The 20,977-nt window shown below is 40.3% G+C and overlaps 2 protein-coding genes across 8 annotated transcripts in view; one reads left to right on the forward strand and one right to left on the reverse strand.

Moving 5' to 3' along the window:
* Positions 1 to 9,732, reverse strand: part of ORC3 (origin recognition complex subunit 3) — a 76,058-nt gene extending 66,326 nt beyond the window's left edge. For 2 of the 4 annotated variants that reach the window (XM_055535524.1, XM_055535525.1), the window contains exons 1-3: positions 9,590 to 9,732; positions 6,520 to 6,574; positions 1,264 to 1,361 (exon numbers count right to left, since the gene is read on the reverse strand). In XM_055535524.1, the coding sequence (XP_055391499.1) occupies positions 1,264 to 1,361; positions 6,520 to 6,574; positions 9,590 to 9,613 (177 nt within the window). In that variant the 5' untranslated portion in view covers positions 9,614 to 9,732. The remainder of the gene's footprint in view (positions 1 to 1,263; positions 1,362 to 6,519; positions 6,575 to 9,589) is intronic. The other 2 variants (XM_055535523.1, XM_055535522.1) reach the window with 1 other exon arrangement.
* The window catches only part of RARS2 (arginyl-tRNA synthetase 2, mitochondrial), a 73,994-nt gene continuing 62,725 nt past the window's right edge, over positions 9,709 to 20,977 (forward strand). The window contains exon 1 of one of the 4 annotated variants that reach the window (XM_055535531.1): positions 9,709 to 9,865. In XM_055535531.1, the coding sequence (XP_055391506.1) occupies positions 9,830 to 9,865 (36 nt within the window). In that variant the 5' untranslated portion in view covers positions 9,709 to 9,829. Of the gene's footprint in view, positions 9,866 to 20,272; positions 20,307 to 20,385; positions 20,544 to 20,977 lie in introns of those variants that run through there. The other 3 variants (XM_055535534.1, XM_055535536.1, XM_055535535.1) reach the window with 3 other exon arrangements.

The following is a 20,977-nucleotide window of genomic DNA, read 5'->3' on the forward strand; positions in this document are numbered from 1 at the left end:
AGAACCATTAAAGGGATTTGAAGCAGAGGTATGATTAAATCGGGGTTAAGAAGGGTTAATCTGTGAAGGCCAGATTAGACGGGATCATAGAAGCTGTTCTGGTAGTGGGGCTGGAAAACCCCTGTAGCCTGGCATAGGGCTGGATCTGCCCCACAGGATTTGGCCAATGGTGGCATAGGGATAAGCGACAGACCTGAAGGGTTTGACATCAGAGGCAGGGACATCAGTTAAGAGGATATGATGACAATCTATTAGGGCCATTTAGATTTTTTAATTGGAGAAGGAAATGGCAACCCACTCCAGTGTTCTTGCTTGGAGAATCCCAGGGATGGGGGAGCCTGGTGGGCTGTTGTCTCTAGGGTCACACAGAGTCAGATACGACTGAAGCGATTTAGCATTTTTAAACTAGAAACCATAAATCCAAACTGCTTCAAGGGTCCCACAGAATATAGCAAGGAGCAAAGCCATCAGGTGGAAAGCAATAGAGGGTGGTGGGAGGCAGTAATAAACTGGAAGTACATAACTCTGCCCCCTAAAGACACAAAAGAACAAGAAATACAATCCTGTGTGGTCGAACAAAACAAGTCCCCTCAAGATGCTGGCCCCACATCTACAAATCTGCTATGGTGGAGAAACTTTTCAGAGCTGAAATATTAAGAACATGGCAACTGAAAAAGGGGATGAGAGAATGAAGTAGTTTAGAATTAGCTTGATTTCTTAAATGTGTAACTGAATGGATAATTTAAAGAGTGCCACTATTTACACTGAAACATGTGTATTACCATATGTAAAACAGATGACCAGTGCTAGTTCAATGCATGAAGCAAGGCACTCAAAGCCAGCGCTTTGGGACAACCCAGAGGAATAGGATGGGGAGGGAGGTGGGACACATGTACACCCATGGCTGATTTATGTCGCTGTATGGCAAAAACCACCACAATATTGGAAAGTAATTACCTTCCAATTAAATTAATTAAAAAAATAAAAAGAGTGCCACTATTTAAAAGTAGTGACGATATGAAAAGGGCCTATGCACTAGGAGCCACCACTGTAAACACATGTCCCAATACCTGAAGCTAGGCTTAATACTTGAAACAAGAGTGTTGTGGTTGTTTTAGGATATACATATTATACTTAACCAAGATTAACTATATGTCATCAATATTCTTATAAATTGGTAGAAAGTAAAATGGGAAGCCAACAAACATGAGAGGTATGATATTAAAGAAACGTTATTTATTTAAAAAAATAAAAGGGATTCACCTCAGTTTCAGATTTCATCTGCTGCCATATTAACTGGTAAGTTTCAAAGCGAAGCTTACTGTCCTCGGATGCATTTTTCCCTTTATTAAAATAGTCCTCTAAAAACACAGAAAGAAATCAGTCAGTTTCTTTTTTACATGGTAACACTTAGGAAATCTCTGTGCAAAATCACACAGGAAGTGACAGGATTGAATTTTTTAATAAACATCAGAAATATATATATTTTATAAGTAACATTCAGTATCCTTTATATTTAATTTTATTTATATCTATATTTTTACTATACTAATGGTATCTGTAAGTTCAAAAATCTTTTTAATTTTGATTGTATTTCTATAATTTTTTAAAAATTTCTAATAGTTTATTTAATGGTTTTAGTTTGAGGTACATACATCTAGTATTAATGTATTTTCTCTATTTGCTCTTACAAGGTTCTGTATACTTCACATATTTGAACTCTCCTTTAAGTGATTCTCACTCATTTAATTCTCCTTTACTAAATGATTCTCATTAATTCTTCTCCTACTATTCATTTTCTTTTTCTTTCTTTTTTTCCTATTTTCATTCATTTAATTCTCATTCATTTAACTGCTACTATTCTTATTCTTTGTTCAAGTGAAATAGTATAGCAGTCTTTTATTTAGTCTGCATTTTACATCCTTCTTGAATGTTTTCCTCTACATGGTTAGCCATTTATCAACATACTATTTATTGCAACAGTTTTCAAACTCTTTAAACCATGATCCATACTAAGGAACACATTTACATCCTATACATGTACATCTATGAAAAACAAAAAGTCCTATAAAAGTACTTTTCATTTTCATGTGATAGCAAACGTTTTCCAACCTGTTTTTAAAACTGTCAGGACCCAGTGAATTGATTTCATGACTCACACTTGGGTTGCAAACTTTCAGTTTAAAAAATACTCATTTATTGAATAATCCATCCTTGCTCTCACCAATGTAAGATGCCCTTATGGTCTGAATACTTACAAATACACTTGAAACTGTTTTTGAACTTCTTTTGTTCTACCAAATCCAACTCTACTCCCGTACCAATTCTGACTCTTTTAATTATTGTAGCTGTGTAGTACATTCTAATATCAAATCGATTCAGCTTCTTCGTACTACCATCAAACATTATTCTCTTTCAAAAAAATTTAAGACATTCTTTCAAATTAATTTTGTCACTTCTCAAAACCAATTATACTGGTGTTTGACTGGATGAAGTAAAATCTGTAGACGACTAGGGAAGAAGTGACATTTTTAATATGCTAAAAAAAATTCACATCTCCAAATACTACAGGTCTCTTTTTTAATATTCGAATATGTAAAATAGTCAAATATTTTATATGCTTTATAGTTTTCCACTTCTCTTCATATTTCCTGTTTACTGATAGATATTGCAACAGCTAGAAGTGTCATGGTATTAAAAAATAATTGGGAAAGTACATACTTTTTTCTGATTTCACTGAGATGCTGCTAGAATCCTCTGAACAAGTTTTAAAGTTAATTGATACTTTGGAATAGAAATTTTCTTTCAAGTTTAGGAACTCTTCCTTCTAATTGTTACTCAGTTTTTGATAAGTACTGATTTTTAAAATTTATCAAAAGCCTTAGAATATACTGAAGTCATCATATGGCAAAGGACAGACAAGGTTATGGAATAAAAATGCAAACCAAATAAAAGCAAGAAGATACACTGCTGCTAAGTCACTTCAGTCGTGTCCGACTCTGTGCGACCCCATAGACGGCAGCCCACCAGGCTCCCCTGTCCCTGGGATTCTCCAGGCAAGAACACTGGAGTGGGTTGCCATTTCCTTCTCCAATGCATGAAAGTGAGAAGTGAAAGTGAAGTCGCTGAGTCTTGTCCGACCCTCAGCGACCCCATGGACTGTAGCCTACCAGGCTCCTCCGTGCATGGGATTTTCCAGGCAAGAGTACTGGAGTGGGGTGCCATTGCCTTCTCCGGAAGATACATTATTAAGAGATAAAACAGAATAACACAGGTCCTTAAATAGAAAAAGCTATTTTATTTATTTTTTAAATTTATCTATTTTTTAATTGTGAAAAAGTCATTTTAATTTGAAGAGTTGCTGCTGCTAAGTCGCTTCAGTCATGTCCGACTCTGTGGGACCCCATAGACGGCAGCCCACCAGGCTCCCCCGTCCCTGGGATTCTCCAGGCAAGAACACTGGAGTGGGTTGCCATTTCCTTCTCCAATGCATGAAAGTGAAAAGTGAAAGTGAAGTCGCTCAGTCGTGTCCGACTCCTAGCAACCCCATGGACTGTAGCCTACCAGGCTCCTTCGTCCATGGGATTTTCCAGGCAAGAGTAATGGAGTGGGTTGCCACTGCCTTCTCCGAATTTGAAGAGTAAAAGCATATAAAACATTAAAGTGGTAAATCAAGATATTACCTTTTATGCTACATCAAAATATATAATTTTAACTATTAGAATTTGGAGGGAAAAAACAGCAGCAGGACACTTTAACTGCTGTCATTTGTAGATTTGGTAGGTAAAAAGTTAAAAAAGTAAGTATTAAGCTAAAGAAGGTAAGCGCTCCCTGTTGACAGATTCCTTCCTGCTCCTACTCTAGCTGCTTTGCTCAGGTGAACACCTCCTACAGTGCCAGTGCCGCTGCCTGGCCCTCCCTCCCTCTCCACCTCTTGCCCAGTTGTGTTACAGATGTGCAGTCATCCGCACAACCCTGAAGCAAGGGAGAGGTACCATTCTTCTTTTATATATATGCCCAAGTGTCTTCAAGCCAAGGGGACAAATGGTGAGGAATGCAGAGCATCTTCCTACTTCTTCAGGCAATTTGTTTCAAGAACTGAAGCCAGCGAAAGCAAGTGCTAAAATCTGGATTTGTTTTCCTCATTTCTGCTCCATCTTATAATCAGGCTCAATTCCCCCTAAGAGTTTCGTAATAAAACAGTATCTGTTGGCCTTTAATCAGCACACACATACCAAAAAAAAAAAAAAACCTCAGGTACTTCAAAGTTCAAACTATATAATTATACATATTAGCTTTATTAACACTAAAAATCTTTAAACAAATCTTAGTAAGTTACAGCTGAAATTCAACACAAAAAGTTCTAAGCAAAAACTTGCCTCATATTATGAGACAGTATTAAGTAGTGGTTAGACTGTAGGCTCTGGAATCAGCTTGATTTAAAATTTCAGCTCTGCCACTTGCTAGCACTATCACTGAGAAAGTTCTTTCTAGTCTAAGTATCCTCACATACTTTAGTGCAGAAAACAGTTTAAAACTGATTTCATCATTTGCGGAGAGGATTAAATAAATTAACACGTGTGTGTCAGTTGCTCAGTTGTGTCCAACTCTCAGCCACCCCATACATAGACTGTATCCCAGCAGGCTCCTCGGTTCACAGGATTTCCCAGGCAAGAATACTGGAGTGGGTAGCCATTTCCTTCTCCAGGGGATCTTTCCAACCCAGGGATCAAAGCCCAGTCTCCTGCATTGCAGGTGGATTCTTTACAGACTGAGCCACCAGGGAAGCCTAGCTGGTCTCAAACTGAAGGATTAACACTTTTAAGGTCTACTTTCTGTGATGATTTAGAAAAATCCAATTTGAACTGTTTATTTTCTTAGCCAAACAATAGGATAGTCCAGTTTTCCTTTTTTAATACAAAATTAGTGCATGAGTATACTTAACTGCACATAATTTTCCCATCAGAATGAATCTTCATAGTACTGAATATTGAGTGGAAATATTCAATATGCCTGAGAGGAGCTTTTAAAAAATACTAACACCTGGGTCCCACTCCCACAGATTCTGATTCAATTGGTCTGGGATAGGGTCTGGGCATCAGTGTTTTTAAGAAAGTTGAAATATGAATAAGGTCGACAGACTGTACCACTGTCAGTTTGCTAGTTGTGAAACTGTACTACAGGCACAAGATATGCTACCAACAGGGATAACTGAGTAAGAGTTCAAGGGAACTCTCTCCACTTTTTCTTACAACTGCACATGAATCTACAATTATACTGAAAAAATAATCAGTTTTTTTGTTTTTTTTTTTAAGTTCCTCAAGTGATTCTAATCTTGGGACTTCGCTGGTGGTCCACTGGCTAAGACTCCGTGCTCGAAATGAAGGGGGCCCAGGTTTGATCCCTTGTTAGGGAACTAGATCCCACATGCTGCAATTAAGAATTCAAATGTGGCGAATGAAGATCCTGTGTGCCACAACTAAGATCCAGAGCAACTAAATAAATATGTAAAAATAACTAATTATAATCTGCAGCCCCAATTGAGAACCAGTGCAATAAACATTTTCTGACTGGTAACAACATCTTAATTTGTTTGAAGTAGTCAAGTCTTCTAACTTGACCACTAAACAGATATTTGGATATAAATAGAAGATAGTATTTTTTAATAGTTTAATTTTATTGAAGTATAATTTACAAATAATAAAATATGCCCATTTAACAGTTTGGTATGAAGAATTGATGCTTTTGAACTGTGGTGTTGGAGAAGACTCTTGAAGAGTCCCTTGGACTGCAAGGAAATCCAACCAGTCCATTCTGAAGGAGATCAGCCCTGGGATTTCTTTGGAGGGAATGATGCTGAAGCTGAAACTCCAGTACTTTGGCCACCTCATGTGAAGAGTTGACTCACTGGAAAAGACTCTGATGCTGGGAGGGATTGGGGGCAGGAGGAGAAGGGGACGACAGAGGATGAGATGGCTGGATGGCATCACTGACTCGATGGACATGAGTCTGAGTGAACTCCAGGAGCTGGTGATGGACAGGGAGGCCTGGCATACTGCGATTCATGGGGTTGCAAAGAGTCGGACATGAAAAAAAAAAAAAAAGAGTCGGACATGACTGAGTGACTGAACTGAACTGAACCAAGGTGTACACTTAACGTAACCATCCTATCTAGAGAACATACCCATCACTCAAAAAAATCCCTCTTGCATTTCTGCAGGCAACTCTCCCTACCTCATTCCAAGAAATCACTGGGATTTTTAAGACAATCTCTTTTGAAGAATGGTAACCCTTTGAGGGAAATTTCAATTTGTCTTTTGAATGCACATTTGGATCCTCTTTTAGATTAGAGCCTAGGGCAGTGCCCTTACCACTTTGTCCTATGCCTTCGAACATAAATGCTATATCAACACGGTAAGCAAAGCAAACTTAGGCAAGAGAATTACTAATTTATTAAGAGTTAGGTTAGTTCAGACTCGAGGGAGGAAAACTAACAAATCTCGTATTAAGATATTTTACCTATTGGCACAGAGATCTTTCTCTTCTTGAAGTTTGGCTTAAACACAAAGCAACCCTACAAAAAAGACAGAGAAAAAATAGCATAAAGTCAAAGCAGCCAAGGAGCAGACAAATCTGATTAACATAGTATTTTATGAATAAACAGATTTTTTTAAGGCATTTCTTTAAAGTGCTAAGAAATCTTTCTTCAATCTGAATTATAGAAGGGAAATTCTTAAACAACAAGGAATTAAATACTTCTTTCTCCTCCCTCCAATGGGAAGCTCTTCTTTGATTTTACTCTTTGGGAGCTAATCTAAGAGACAAAGAAAATAAAAACTGATGAAATTTAAACCCATTAAAGCTCCATTTTTATAAAACCCAGTGAAAAAAGAACATTAATATGAACATCAAGATGAGACAAAATACTGACACCTTCCCATCTCTAAAGAAACATTCATTATTTAATTAAATTCCAAGTATCTAGAACCTTGGCAGGACACAGACAATTCTGGCTACTGATTCACCTTACATATCTTTCTTCATCTGAAAAAAAATCCTTATTCATTTATCCATTAAAGTTTGACTCCAATTCACCTGCTTTGGGAACCCTTCCCCAATTTCTCTAATCAGAAGAATTATTCCTTCCCCTAATATCTCATATCTAATATCTCATATCTGCATATCTTTGTTTTGCTTTGTTTTAAATTATTTTCCCTATGTAAGATAGCTATTTATGACTGTCTCCCCAGTTAGTAAGCACCTTCAGAGTACAGACTGCATTTAACTCATAACTGTCTCCCCAGTATTTAGGATTGTGTTAACATATACATTAGGCAATCAGTATACAAAATGGATGAATGCTTGTCAAATAATTTTTTGGGTAATTTCCTAGCTACACTGAGTTTCATATTATTTGATTAGTGATACACAGGCCCCAAGCTGCTGGTCCTATGCTTGTTCTACAATCCTAAAGCTGTATCATGGACAGCTTCTTCAAGATTTCCATTTCTATGGAAAATGAAAGAAATATACCTAGGAAAAGCCATCTCGGGATAGATCCAAGGACTGCTGTACAAATATAAACTGGCCATGTGAATTGTTGTTGAGTCACTAAGTTGTGTCCATGGACAGTAGCCCGCCAGGCTCCTCTGTTTCATGGGATTTTCCAGGCAAGAATACTGGAGTGGGTTACCACTTTCTTCTCCAGCGGATTCCAAACTCAAGGATTGAACCCAAGTCTCCTGCGTTGGCAGGCAGATTCTTTACCACTGAGCTACCTAGGAAGCAGGGTCCAAAATAAGAATTGTGTCTTGAACAATTTAATCCGCAAGCCAGTCCATTCTGAAGGAGATCAGCCCTGGGATTTCTTTGGAAGGAAAGATGCTAAAGCTAAAACTCCAGTACTTTGGCCACCTCATGCAAAGAGTTGACTCATTGGAAAAGACTCTGATGCTGGGAGGGATTGGGGGCAGGAGGAGAAGGGGACAACAGAGGATGAGATGGCTGGATGGCATCACTGACTCGATGGACTTGAGTCTGAGTGAACTCCGGGAGCTGGTGATGGACAGGGAGGCCTGGCATGCTGCGATTCATGGGGTCGCAAAGAGTCGGACACAACTGAGCGACTGAACTGAACTGAACTGAATGAACGATTTAAAATACACAAGTATTTTTAATTTTTTTTTTTTTAAGAAAAATCTTTTGGTGCCATGACAAGCTTGTCACTGCCTCCTTTCTATAGCCACCTGCAATTCAGGAGCAGGAAAAGGAACAATGAAGGAGTGAGATATGAAGAGCCCTGGGAATGGATCCCAATATATGGCAGCGGGAGTAATACCATTATTCACTTTCAACTATTGATCGAGAAATGGTGTTGGAGACGGAAGAAGACGGGAGGAACGCCAACAGCCAGAAAACATGACAAGGAAAGAGAAGTTTAGTTTAAATAAAAAAGGAAGATGACAGTTCAATAAACCAATAAAACAGTCCTTAAAGATTCTCATTTATGTAAGGTGTCCTTCATAATTATGTCAATACAAGCATCTGTTATGTCATAAATGCTTTCCTGAAAAAAGAAAAAACCATAAACCTCTCACAATCCTGCAAAGTATACAAAAATAAGAAAAGCTTAAGCAACAAAAAGGACTGGGGGACAGACCACTCAAAACCTATGGAACCAACAGGAAAGAAATTCAAAAAAGAGGGGATTTATGTATACATATAGCTGATTCATTTGTTGTACAAGGACAGGACTTAGCAACTGAACAACAACAGAAACTAACACAACATTGTAAAACAACTATACTCCCAATAAAACTTTTTTAAAACCTATGAACTTTATAACCAGGGCAAAATGCAAACAGCATCAACCCTAAAAAAAAAAAAAAAAATACTAGCAGTGACAGCTCTTCTGGCATTTGCATCTAGCATCACAGTCGCTCAAACTTCAGTACGCTTGAATCCTACAGTTTGTAGTTTTTCCCAAATATGTACTCTTGCAAAGTACTGAGTCTTATAATTTTATTCTAATGTAGTTTTAATCAAAATTAAAAATTAAATCCATGGTATATCCTTCATTAATTTACTGTTTGAACGGGAGAAAAGTCATTGCAACTGTATCTGCATTCACAGGTTTATCACATAACTTAAGTTTCAGGAGCTTCCAGCTGTACTCCTAATATTACTAAGCGGCACTTAAGTGTCTAAAGAGGCACTAAAAGAATTTTCGGTAATGATGAAAATATCTGCGCCTATTTTGTTTACCACTTGTATCTCGGTATCTAACAGCGTTTGGCGCACAATAAACACGAGAAGGAAAAAAGAGGGCAGACTAGGGCACATCCTCCCGGGATCCGACCTCCACAAAGCAGAACTTAAAACCTCCTGCGAGGCAAAACACTAAGGCATTTCGGCGTTTTCGCTCCCCAAAGTTGGCCTGCACTAGACGCGGAGCAAAGATGCCTCAGCTCCGCCCGCCGCTCCTGCCCCTCGAGCCAGGACAACTGGACAATGTAACCTCTGCTTCATCCCTCCTTCACAAGAGAATGAGGCAGCTATGGAGTCCTAGTAGGCGTCCGCCCCCACATACCTTGGACACCGAAGAGGTGGCCATGGCTCCAGCAACCTGTGGAAAGCCAGATGCACTCGGGATTTCCCGCGCTCCTTCGCGGCAGCGGGGCAGAGGTTAGTAGCGGGCCACGCTGCTGTTTGATTGGCTGGCAGCACCCTTCGGGGAGGACTTCCGGCGCGCGGAGGCGGGGCGTGCAGAGAAGGGAGGAGCGAAGTTCTGGAGTCAGAACTTCGTGGAGTCCGCTTCGTGGAGTCAGACATGGCGTGTGGTTTCCGCAGGTCCATCGCCAGTCAGGTACGGGCCCGGGAACGGGCATATGGTGGACCGCTGAGCCACGAAGCCCCTTTCACCGCTGCGAGCCAGCCCGCAGTCACCGGGAGGCCTCGTGGGTTTTGCTGATACCCTGTTTGTTTTTCCCGCCTGCTTTCGGCTTTCAGGAGGTGCTGGAGCGGCCGAGGCAAACCCGGTCGAGGGTTGAGCCTGCGGCCCATATCAGTTGTCAGGGTGAAAAGTAAACCTTGAAAGGCGCACATTGCTTCGCTCACTGCTTACCGCCCCGCCGCTCAGTGTGAGTTACCTGGATAGAAAGTCAGTGGGCCATGCCTAGACCCCCTAGAAGTTAGTGTTCTGTTCTCATAGTTTTGGGCTTCCCTGGTGGCTCAGAGGTTAAAACGTCTACCTCCAATGCGGGAGACCTGGATTCGATCTCTGGATCCTTTCTGGAGAAGGAAATGGTAACCCACTCCAGTATTCTTGCCTCGAGAATCCTATGGACAGAGGAGCCTGGTGGGCTACAGTACACGGACTTCACTTCATTTTTCTTAGTGTAGTTGATGGATCTGAATTTCCATCTGAAAAGAGCTAACTTCAAAACGGAGAAGGCAATGGCACCCCACTCCAGTACTCTTGCCTGGAAAATCCCTTGGATGGAGGAGCCTGGTAGGCTGTAGGCTGCAGTCCATGGGGTCGCGAAGAGTCGGACACGACTGAGCGACTTCACTTTCACTTTTCACTTTCATGCATTGGAGAAGGAAATGGCAACCACTCCAGTGTTCTTGCCTGGAGAATCCCAGGGATGGGGGAGCCTGGTGGGCTGCCGTCTGTGGGGTCGCACAGAGTCGGACACAACTGAAGCGATTTAGCAGCAGCAACAACTTCAAAGCTAGTCATTTCTCTTCCAGTCATTTTGACTGCCCGTCCTAGTGTTATTTTTGGTAACTCCAAATGTAACATGAGGCCCTATTTTTTTTGATTCTGAGGCATATTGTTCCCGGAAAACATTTTGCCTCTTTAGGGGTGTCGGGGCAGAAGACGCAGCCAAACCAAAGATGAGAAGGAAGGATTTATTACTTGCCGCAAGTACGGAGAAGTGGGGGTTGCCAAGGGTTACCTTTCCCAGAGCAGTATCTTCTCAGGTGGCAAAATCGGGGAGGTTTTAAGCTAAAGGTATTGTGCATTTTCCTGAAGGGGCTTGAGCAGGTGAATTCCATATCATATTGAGTCAGTGGTTGAGAGTATAAGGTTTAGTTGAAATCACCAGGGTCAGAAAGGATCAACATCTTCATTCCTTAGGTTCTGACCAGTCCGAGTTCTTAGCTAGCAGATGGTTAACCCTCCTTCACCTGGGTGGATGCCTAGTTACAGTAGAGAAATTCAAAGTAGATTGTTTTGTGTATCCCCTGAGGGGTAATTAGGATTCTGCCTTCTCCCTACCTGGTTGTTTGATTGCTTTTCCTTTTTTTCTGTATTCCCTCACTTTCCGAATTTATAACTTTTTGAATCTGCCTATTTGGAACTCAGGGAAGAGCTAGAGGGCTGAAGGGAAGTAGAAAGTTTTTTATACCCAAGAGGGACCCACAGGGTCCTGGTTGGTTTCAGTCCTTTTTCTTTGATGCTCCTCCTCAGTCTTGAGGGGATCAGGTGTTAGACAAGAAAGGGAATAACATTGTGGATTGAGAGGTTAATCGTGAACTTGGCAGAGGAACTCGGTTTTAGGGAGAATCAGTTTCAGTATTTAAACAACTCTGTAGTAAGGATGGAAATAAAACACTGGAACGTTAGAGTTCATCAAAAATAATTCTTTTTTTACTCTTCCAAAAAAGTAAAATCATGCTGTTGAAAGCAAAGAAATAAGAGAATCATGTTAACATGAATAATAAAAACATGTTAGTCATGTGAACTATGTCCAGGGTAGTAGCTTTGGACCTCAGTGTCCAAGCTTTTGTGTGTATGTGAGTTGGTCACAAACACCCTGAGGTCAAGATAGTGCCATTACCAGAAACGTATTGTGTTTAATTTTTCAAAGGCTGTATCCTTCGGGCAATGACACCCCACTCCAGTACTCTTGCCTGGAAAATCCCATGGATGGAGGAGCCTGGTAGGCTGCAGTCCATGGGGTCACTAAGAGTCGGGGACGACTGAGCGACTTCACTTTGACTTTTCACTTTCATGCATTGGAGGAGGAAATGGCAACCCACTCCAGTGTTCTTGCCTGGAGAATCCCATGGACAGAGGAGCTTGGTGGGCTGCCGTCTATGGGGTTGCACAGAGTCGGACATGACTGAAGCGACTTAGCAGCAGCAGTAGCAGCATCCTTCCTTACAGAGAAAGCAAGTTGGGGAAACAGGAATTAATATGTATTGAGTATATTTGTGCTAATTACTTCACAGTCACATTTAAACCTTGGGACACCCCTACAATAGAGAAGTATTAACCTTGTGATACAGGTGAGCAAATTGAGATTCAGAGAGATTAAATAACCTACCCAAGAGTTGGTTCATGAACAAAGATCTGACTTTGAAATCAGCTCCTTCCTATACACTGTGCTGTTTAGTTTGTGAAGGCGAGGAGCACAATACAATCATTAAACAGAATGTAACAGAGTTGTGTGACAACATAAACTAAGACTAAGCAAACGTATATTTCCCCAAACAAGATAATTGAGAGATGATCTGAAACAAGGATAAAAATAAAAATATGTGCAATACATACCTTTATGAATGGGGTTCCTTACCTAATTTAGAAATGAAGGAATATGTTACATGAAAGAGCACATTGATTCAGCAAATTTTGATTAATGAGTCATTTTTTTTCTTAAATCACTCTTACCTATTGATATTTTTCTTCAGCACCTCCCCACCGACAACCAGTTGTTTGTTCTCTGTAGCTATAACTGTTTCTGTTTGCTTATGTTTGATCATTTGTTTTGCATTTTAGATTCCACATAAAAGTGAAACCATACAATATTTGCCTTTCTCTGTGTGACATATCACATAGTGTAATATCCTCTAAATCCATCCTTGTCATCGCAAATGGCAAGACTCTTTTTTTTTTTTTTTAACGGCTGGATAATAGTCCATGGTATACATATACCACATGCTCTTTATCCATAAATTTATTGATGGGCACTTACGTTACTTCCATATCTTGGCTATAGTAAATAATGCTGTAATGAACATAAGAGTGCATATATCTTTTTGAATTAGGGTTTTTATTTTCTTTGGATATATACCTAGAAGTGGAATTCATAGACTGTATGGCAGTTCTTGGAGAAGGCAATGGCACCCCACTCCAGTACTCTCGCCTGGAAAATCCCATGGACAGAGGACCCTGGTGGGCTGCAGTCCATGGGGTCGCGAAGAGTCGGATACAACTGAGTGACTTCACTTTCACTTTTCACTTTCATGCATTGGAGAAGGAAATGGCAACACACTCCAGTGTTCTTACCTGGAGAATCCCAGGGACGGGGGAGCCTGGTGGGCTGCCGTCTATGGGGTCGCACAGAGTTGGACACGACTGAAGTGACTTAGCAGCAGCAGCAGCAGCATGGCAGTTCTAGTTTCAATTTTTTGAGAAATCTCCATACTGTTTTCCATAGTGGCCTCACCAATTTACATTCCCAACATCAATGCACAAGGGTTCCCTTTCTCCACATCCTCACTAACACTTGTTATTTGTTGTCCTTTGATAATAGCCATTCTGCCAGATGTGAATTGACATCTCATTGTGGTTTTGATCTGCATGTGCCTGATGATTAGTTATGTTGAGCATCTTTTCATGTGCCTACTGGCCGTCTGCATATCTTGGAAAAATGTCTGTTTGAGTCCCCTGCCCATTTTTTAATTGGGGTGTTCTGGGTTTTTTTTGAGTTGTGTGAATTCTTTATATATTTCAGATGCTAATCCCTTGTCTGGAGAAGGCAATGGCATCCCACTCCAATACTCTTGCCTGGAGAATCCCAGGGATGGTGGAGCCTCGTGGGCTGCCGTCTATGGGGTCGCACAGAGTCGGACACGACTGAAGCGACTTAGCAGCAGTAGCAACCCCTTGTCTGGTGTATCATTTGCAATTGTCTTCTCCCATTCAGTAGGTGACCTTTTTGTTTTGCTGTGCAAAAGTTATTTAGTTTGGTGCAGGCTCGCTCACTTATTTTTTGTTCCTTTTGAAGTACTACTTCTGCCATAGGTCTCAAGAGTGTATGATATTTTGTGTGCACCCTTTTAAGAGTGGAGTCTGTTTCCTGCAGACAGACTCTGGCTCTCCCGAAAGTTAACCCCTCCACCATTCAAAGCCAAATGTTCTGAGAACTTGTTTTTCTGGTGCAAGACCTCCAGGCTAGGGAGCCTGATGTGGGGCTCAGATCCCCTGCTCCTTTGGAAGAACCTCTGGTCTTGTAATTTTCCTCCCATTTGTTGTCCATTTGGGAGTATGGGTCTTGATTATACTATTCTCCATCTCTCCTAGCCATTGTAGTTGTGGTTCCTTCTTTATATCGTTAACTGTAAGAAGACATTTTTTGCTAGTCTTCAGGTCTTTCTCTTCAATAGTTGATCTGTAAATAGTTGTAATTTTGCTATACCTATTGGAGGAGGTGAGTTCAGGGTCTTCCTACCCAGTCATCTTGGACACTCCTACTAACTGGTTCATGGTCTCATCTTTCCTTCTTCAACACTAGCGACCCAGCTGAGATCTTTTTATGTTGTCATTTCTCTGGTTCTCGGAGTCTAAAGTTTTCTAAGCACTTTCTAAGCACCTAAAGTTTTTAAGCACCTCAGACCCAAAGCTGAAAGTAAATGGAATATGGGTTCTTTCCTGGCATGGCTTCAGAGTAATTTGAGAAACAGTCATATAAACAGGTTGCTGCAGTACAGTCTGTAACCACTGTATTAAAACCATGTGTGAAATGCTGAGGGAATATGGAGAAGATAGCCTGTTAGTGTCAGAGAAGGCTTTGTGGAAAAGGTGCTGTTGAGGAGAGGTTGAGTTGCAGTATACTAAGTGAGGAGAGTGAGAGCTTAGAGGGGATGGGATTTTTCATGAAGAGCATATCCATAGACACATAAGAGAGCATGGCATGCTCATGGAACCACAATATTTGGGGATGACTGATTCTTTAGAGTATACCTCTGATGCTTACTTCAGTAAGTTCTTTTGATTCTGTTTTCAAAATAATATCTTGAATTCATCCACTCTTTTCCCATTGCTGCTGTTCCTTCTTTCCCCCAACCCCAAGCCAAACTACCGTAGTCACCTGCATCAGCTCCTTACAGCAGCATTCTGATGGGTCTTTCTGTCTCCATTCTTGCCCTCTCTCCAATCCATTCTCTTTATAGCAACAAAAGTGACTTCTAGAGCATAAATCAGATCACTTATCTGTTTAAAACTACACAAACTCACTGTCAGAACCTTAACATCTTTCTTTCCAACAGTAATTCGTGCCACTCTAGCCCTTCTTTCTGTAGGATTGTAGCCACACTGTAATTTTCTTATTTTCCAACCTAGTAAGTTCTTTCCATTGCCATCACATTCAGATTGCATAGATTATTCCCTGTGCCTTGAAGAAATGCACTTTGTACTATGACTTCCTATACTAGATGGAAGTTGTGCAAAACAATAGTTTGTAATCTGTGTGCATTCTTTTCTATTCTGCACTGCTTCATTTTCCCGCAGAAATCCTGGTTGGAACTCACTGCATTTATTCCCAACTGACAACCTGTAGTTTGATAAATACGTCCTCCAGTTGTTCTCTGTCTCAGTCCCTTGTCTGCTTCTGTCATAACACTTTTGAGTTAATTATTTTGTCATGGTTTACTTGTTTTGGTGTATGTTATAAGCATCATGAAGACAGAGAGCATGTTTTCTTCACTGTTCTTTCCCCAGATCAGCAAAGTGCCTGAAAAATACCTGTTGGGATGTAATATAAACTTTTCAGCTTCTCCAAATAAGTTCATAATTTTAAAACTGTGAGATGACATGGTAAAAGTGCAAAGAAATCAAACTCCAGTCCTTTCATTAATGTAACAGATTTACTCTTGGCAGCTTTTAATTAATCTGTCAGCTATCAGATGATGGTATTGATTGCTAATTTATTGCAAGGATTGATGATGATGATGATGATGATAATATGGAATATCTTACTTGTACCACGCAGCATTTTACTGAACTTTACAGGGCTATTGATAAGCTTTAATAATGTAATATTAACACAGAGGGCTTAGTGTTGAAAACTGTGAAGAGTTTGTGATTTTACCCTACAAGTTAGTCAGCCACAGTTCATGGACAGTGGCAGAAAATATAAGAGCCCTGGGAGAAAGGATTATATTATTTCATTATTCCCAGCAAAAGTAGTAGCCAGAGTATCAACATTTTCTTATGTGGATTCCCCAAGCTCCAACTCTTCCCAGAGGGCCCTGTGCAGAGGGTCAGACGATGTGTGTTATATAGGAGAGGACCCTGAGACTTTTGTAATGACAGCAGGCATTTTCCCCTTTATTCTGATGTGCAACACTATTTTTGTCTCACATAGCTATTTGTAATACAAATATCCTTGAAAAGATAGTCCAGGACAAACAGCAGTTAGTTGGGTTTTGCATAAGACTTGGAGAAACTTAGAGTCCCATAGAGATTTGTCTCCCAACCCTCAGCACAGTGGTATGTAGATGAGGTGTTCAGTACTTGATATTAGCATCTCATTTAATCATCTCACTCATCTTATGCTCTTGGCAGCATTATCTCCACTTCATAGAGGAGGACACTTAGACTCAAGAAGATGGAGAGGATAAAGTCACAGAGCTACAAAACTGTGGAGTTCAGTGACTAACCAACCCAACTGACTCAAAACACAAATTGTTTGGATTCTGCACTATGACCTTGGTAAAATGTTCAGCACTCTGTCTGGCTCAGAAACATAATGACACGGTATAGATTTGTTTCCCTTTCTCACTTGCTTTTCCTTTAGGTTTTGATGCTGAGGATAAATTAAGCTAGTTCATTTTAATTCCTTTTAACTTTGAAGCAATTTCAAACTTACAGAAAAGTTGTAAGAGTAGTAGAGAGAACTCCATACACCCTTTTTCCAGATTCACCAATAAATGTGTTACACATTAGCTTCATAATTATCTTTATATCTGTATGATCTGTTTTGTTGTATCATTTGAGAGTAGGTTTCATAAATTAACTCCTGAACCTCCTAATACCCAACTGTTTACTTCTAAGAACAAGGCTTACCTTAGATAACCACAGTTCAGTTACTAGATTCATATCACACTGATAGACTTTTTCTAAAATTTAATTTACAATCCATTCCAGTTTTGTTGATGTTTTTCAGCAGCCTTTTTTTCCAGTATAGGCTCACTGCATTTCATTGTTATGTGACTGTTACATTTTAAAGGCCTTAAGTTCCCCTCCTCACTATTATCTATTGAATATATAAATTGATAGAGGAGATACACTGATGACAGTGACGAGCAGACACGGCTCCCTGACTGCTGAGTTGTGTTGTCAAATCTCATGACCTCAAGGAGCCGTTAAACCAGTCCAAGTTGTTGTCTTCTAGTCCTAAGCTGGAGTATCTCCCCAACATAAATTTTGCAGCTTAGGCCTGGTAATTTGGGAAGATACTCGCACACATTCGGGTGAACCGCAGCAACAACTGTATTATCTAAAATGTGTACTTTGCTTCCAACCTGTTCTTACAGGCTCACCAGCATTCAGTTCAGCTTCAAACCACAAGTTCTGTAAGAGCCGTGCTAAATTTCTTTAATTATAAATAACTGCAGGTAACATACTGTCAAATCACTTGGGAAGTTCTTTTTTGATTTAGGTCATACCTTTGACTATGCCAAAGCCTTTGACTGTGTGGATCTCAACAAACTGTGGAAAATTCTTCAAGAGATGAGAATACCAGGCCACCTGACCTGCCTCCTGAGAAATCTGTGCAGGTCAGGAAGCAACAGTGAGAACTGGACACGGAACAACAGACTGGTTCCAAATCGGGAAGGGAGTACGTCAGGCTGTATATTGTCACCCTATATGCAGAGTACATCATGAGAAATGCTGGGCTGGACAAAGCACAAACTGAAATCAAGATTGCTGGGAGAAAATATCAGTAACCTCAGATATGCAGATAACACCATCCTTATGGCAGAAAGCGAAGAAGAATGAAAGAGCCTCTTGGTGAAAGTGAAAGAGGAGAGTGAAAAAGTTGGCCTAAAACTCAACATTCAGAGAACTAAGATCATGGCATCTGGTCCCATCACTTCATGGCAAATAGATGGGGAAGCAATGAAAACAGTGACAGACTTTATTTTGGGGGGCTCCAAAATCACTGCAGATGGTGACTGCAGCTATGAAATTAAAAGATGCTTGCTCCTTGGAAGAAAAGTTATGACCAACCTAGACAGCATATTAAAAAGCAGAGACATTACTTTGCCAACAAAGGTCCGTCTAGTCAAGGCTATGGTTTTTCCAGTAGTCATGTATGGATGTGAGAGTTGGACTATAAAGAAAGCTGAGTGCCAAAGAATTAATGCTTTTGAACTGTGGTGTTGGAGAAGACTCTTGAGAGTCCCTTGGACAGCAAGGAGATCCAACTGGTCCATCCTAAAGAAAATCAGTCCTGAATATTCATTGGAAGGATTGATGCTGAAGCTGAAACTCCAGTACTTTGGCCACCTGATGTGAAGAGCTGATTCATTTGAAAAGACCCTGATGCTGAGAAAGATTGAAGGCACGAGGAGAAGGGGATGACAGAGAATGAGATGGTTGGATGGCATCACTGACTCAATGGACATGAGTTTGAGTAAACTCCAGGGGTTGTTGATGGACAGGAACCAGGGAGTCCTGCTGTGCTGCAGCCCATGTGGCCGCAAAGAGTCGGACACGACTGAGCAACTGAACTGAACTGAAGTTTCAGTTGATACCTTGTTTGCTGACGATTTGAGTCTGAACTAGTTCAGACCTGAAGAAATTCTGCATACGTGGGAATACTGGTGCACTGGCTCTTGCTGGCAAACATAGACCTGGGATCTGGTTATAGTAGACTCAGAAATGAGGAATAACCAAGGATAAGTGATAGTTTAAGTAATTCAGAATCTGGAACAAAGATTGATCATCTTTCCAGAATTTTGAAACTCATTGCCTTGTAGACTGTTATCTGGGTAAAAATATAGAACTAATTTTCATAAGGTATTAGTTCTGCCACATATATGTTTGGTTGCTAAAGCATAAGGATCTTTTTTTCATCAGCTAAGTTAGGATTTTTTATGTGGCTATTGGAGATTTTGATCTGGAACCTGGCAAGTTAAACTCCTAACTGAATTTCAAGTCTGTGTAGACTAGCCACACTGATAGTATATTTTTTTGACTCTGTGTTCAGTTCCTGACTACCAAATGTGGGACTTATGTGTGCCTGTGTGTAAGGGAAACAAATTGTTGAGAACTGCCCTCAAGCTGATTAATTATTGTCTTTTTCATGCCAGGTATCCTGGGAGCCAGGTTCTGTTACATTAGAATCTTTGACTTTAGGTTGCCAAATCCAAGGCTTAGAATTGTACCTGGCACATTGTCAGCATTCAGTAGGTGTTATTATTGTGTTATTCATGAGAATCTCTGGTGATAGGTTCCCAAACCAGATCTGGCATATGTGAATTTTCACTTTGATTCTCCCTTTTAGACATGGTTCTGCTTTCAACCTCAGGTTTCCTCTTTGCTCAGTTTTAAGTTATTTAGTTTATTTTTCAAGGACTGTGCCTAATGTTTTGTGGATTTTATTCCTCTGTCTTCAGGTTTAAATTTTTGAGCCTTAGTCTTCTTTTAGTGTTTTATTTTCAACTAAATAAACTTCTGACATATTCTTTAAAAAAATTTTCTTTCACTATTATGAGGCTTCAAGTGGATAGCTAGCAAAATGCCCTTGTTGTATCTGTGGTAGCCCCAGATGAAACCCAGGAGAACACTTTTACCTAAAGGGAAATAAAAAAGAAATCTGTAGCCAAAGAAACTCTTAGGTCACTTTCTCATCAGAGAAAACACTAATTTCAATCTCAGAGACAGTTGAAGAAAGTCCTATTATTTCCAGAACAATTTGGAACCTATGAGACTGTAAGGAAATGAAAAACCATGCTCTCCAATATTTGACAGTGGTTCTTAATGTTTTCTTATTTTTGTGTGTGTGCCCCATCCATTTGAATTATACTCCTCGAATTAATTAAAAACCCTCCCTCAATTGGGCACTGATTGTTAACATGGGAGGCAGCTGGTTTCTCCCTATGCAATTTGTCTCTAGCTTTGTCTACTTGAGACGAGAATCACCTGAGAAGCATGATAAACAATACCTAAGCCCAGGTCCCTTGGGCTGTGATGAGCTAGGGGCCTTGAAGTTCTAAACCTTATCAGGTGATTCTGATATTCACTCAGGCTTGATAGCAGCTAGCTAAAGACGACCAGCAGCGGAAAGGTATGGTACAGTGGTCCCCATGTTTTACCTCATGTTAGAATCAATCCCAAGAGCTTTTTAACATCTGTTGCTCAGGTCACACCCTGTATTAATTAGAATATTTGCATGTGGGAGCCAGACACCAGTGTTTTCTAAAGATCCCTGGGTCATTCCCATGGGCAGCAAAATGTGGGAACCCCTGGTATAGTGATTAAGAACAGAAGATACAGGTTTAAATCCAGCTTCTCTGATAAGTAGGTAAGTTCACTGTACTTCATTTGTAAAATGGAAAATTATTTAGCTCCCTTATAGACTTGGCATTAAGATTCAATGAATTAATAGAGTGCTCAGGATTGTGTTTTATATATTGTATAAATGCAGTACTCATTAGTCATTATTATCTTAGAGTTTTGAGGATGTGGTATTTTGAACCACCTTTCTACACCACTACCCCCAGAGGCTGGAGTTGGGGACCTAATTATTATCCACTAGCCTAGGTAAAAACTCTAGCACCTGTTTGGTCAGGCCATTCAAGATGGCTGTTCCCTTGCTCTCTCTATTCTCTGCTGACCAGGCCCTGATTCACTCACATGACTATCCAATCCTCTTAATTTTAGAGCTTACTCAGTTACTGCCTTCTTTCTTGAACCCTCCCTCAGCTGCTGGTTTTTCTGGTAACTGGTGAGCCAACC

Source organism: Bubalus kerabau, chromosome 9, assembly GCF_029407905.1.
Source record: "Bubalus kerabau isolate K-KA32 ecotype Philippines breed swamp buffalo chromosome 9, PCC_UOA_SB_1v2, whole genome shotgun sequence".
NCBI lineage: Eukaryota > Metazoa > Chordata > Mammalia > Artiodactyla > Bovidae > Bubalus > Bubalus kerabau.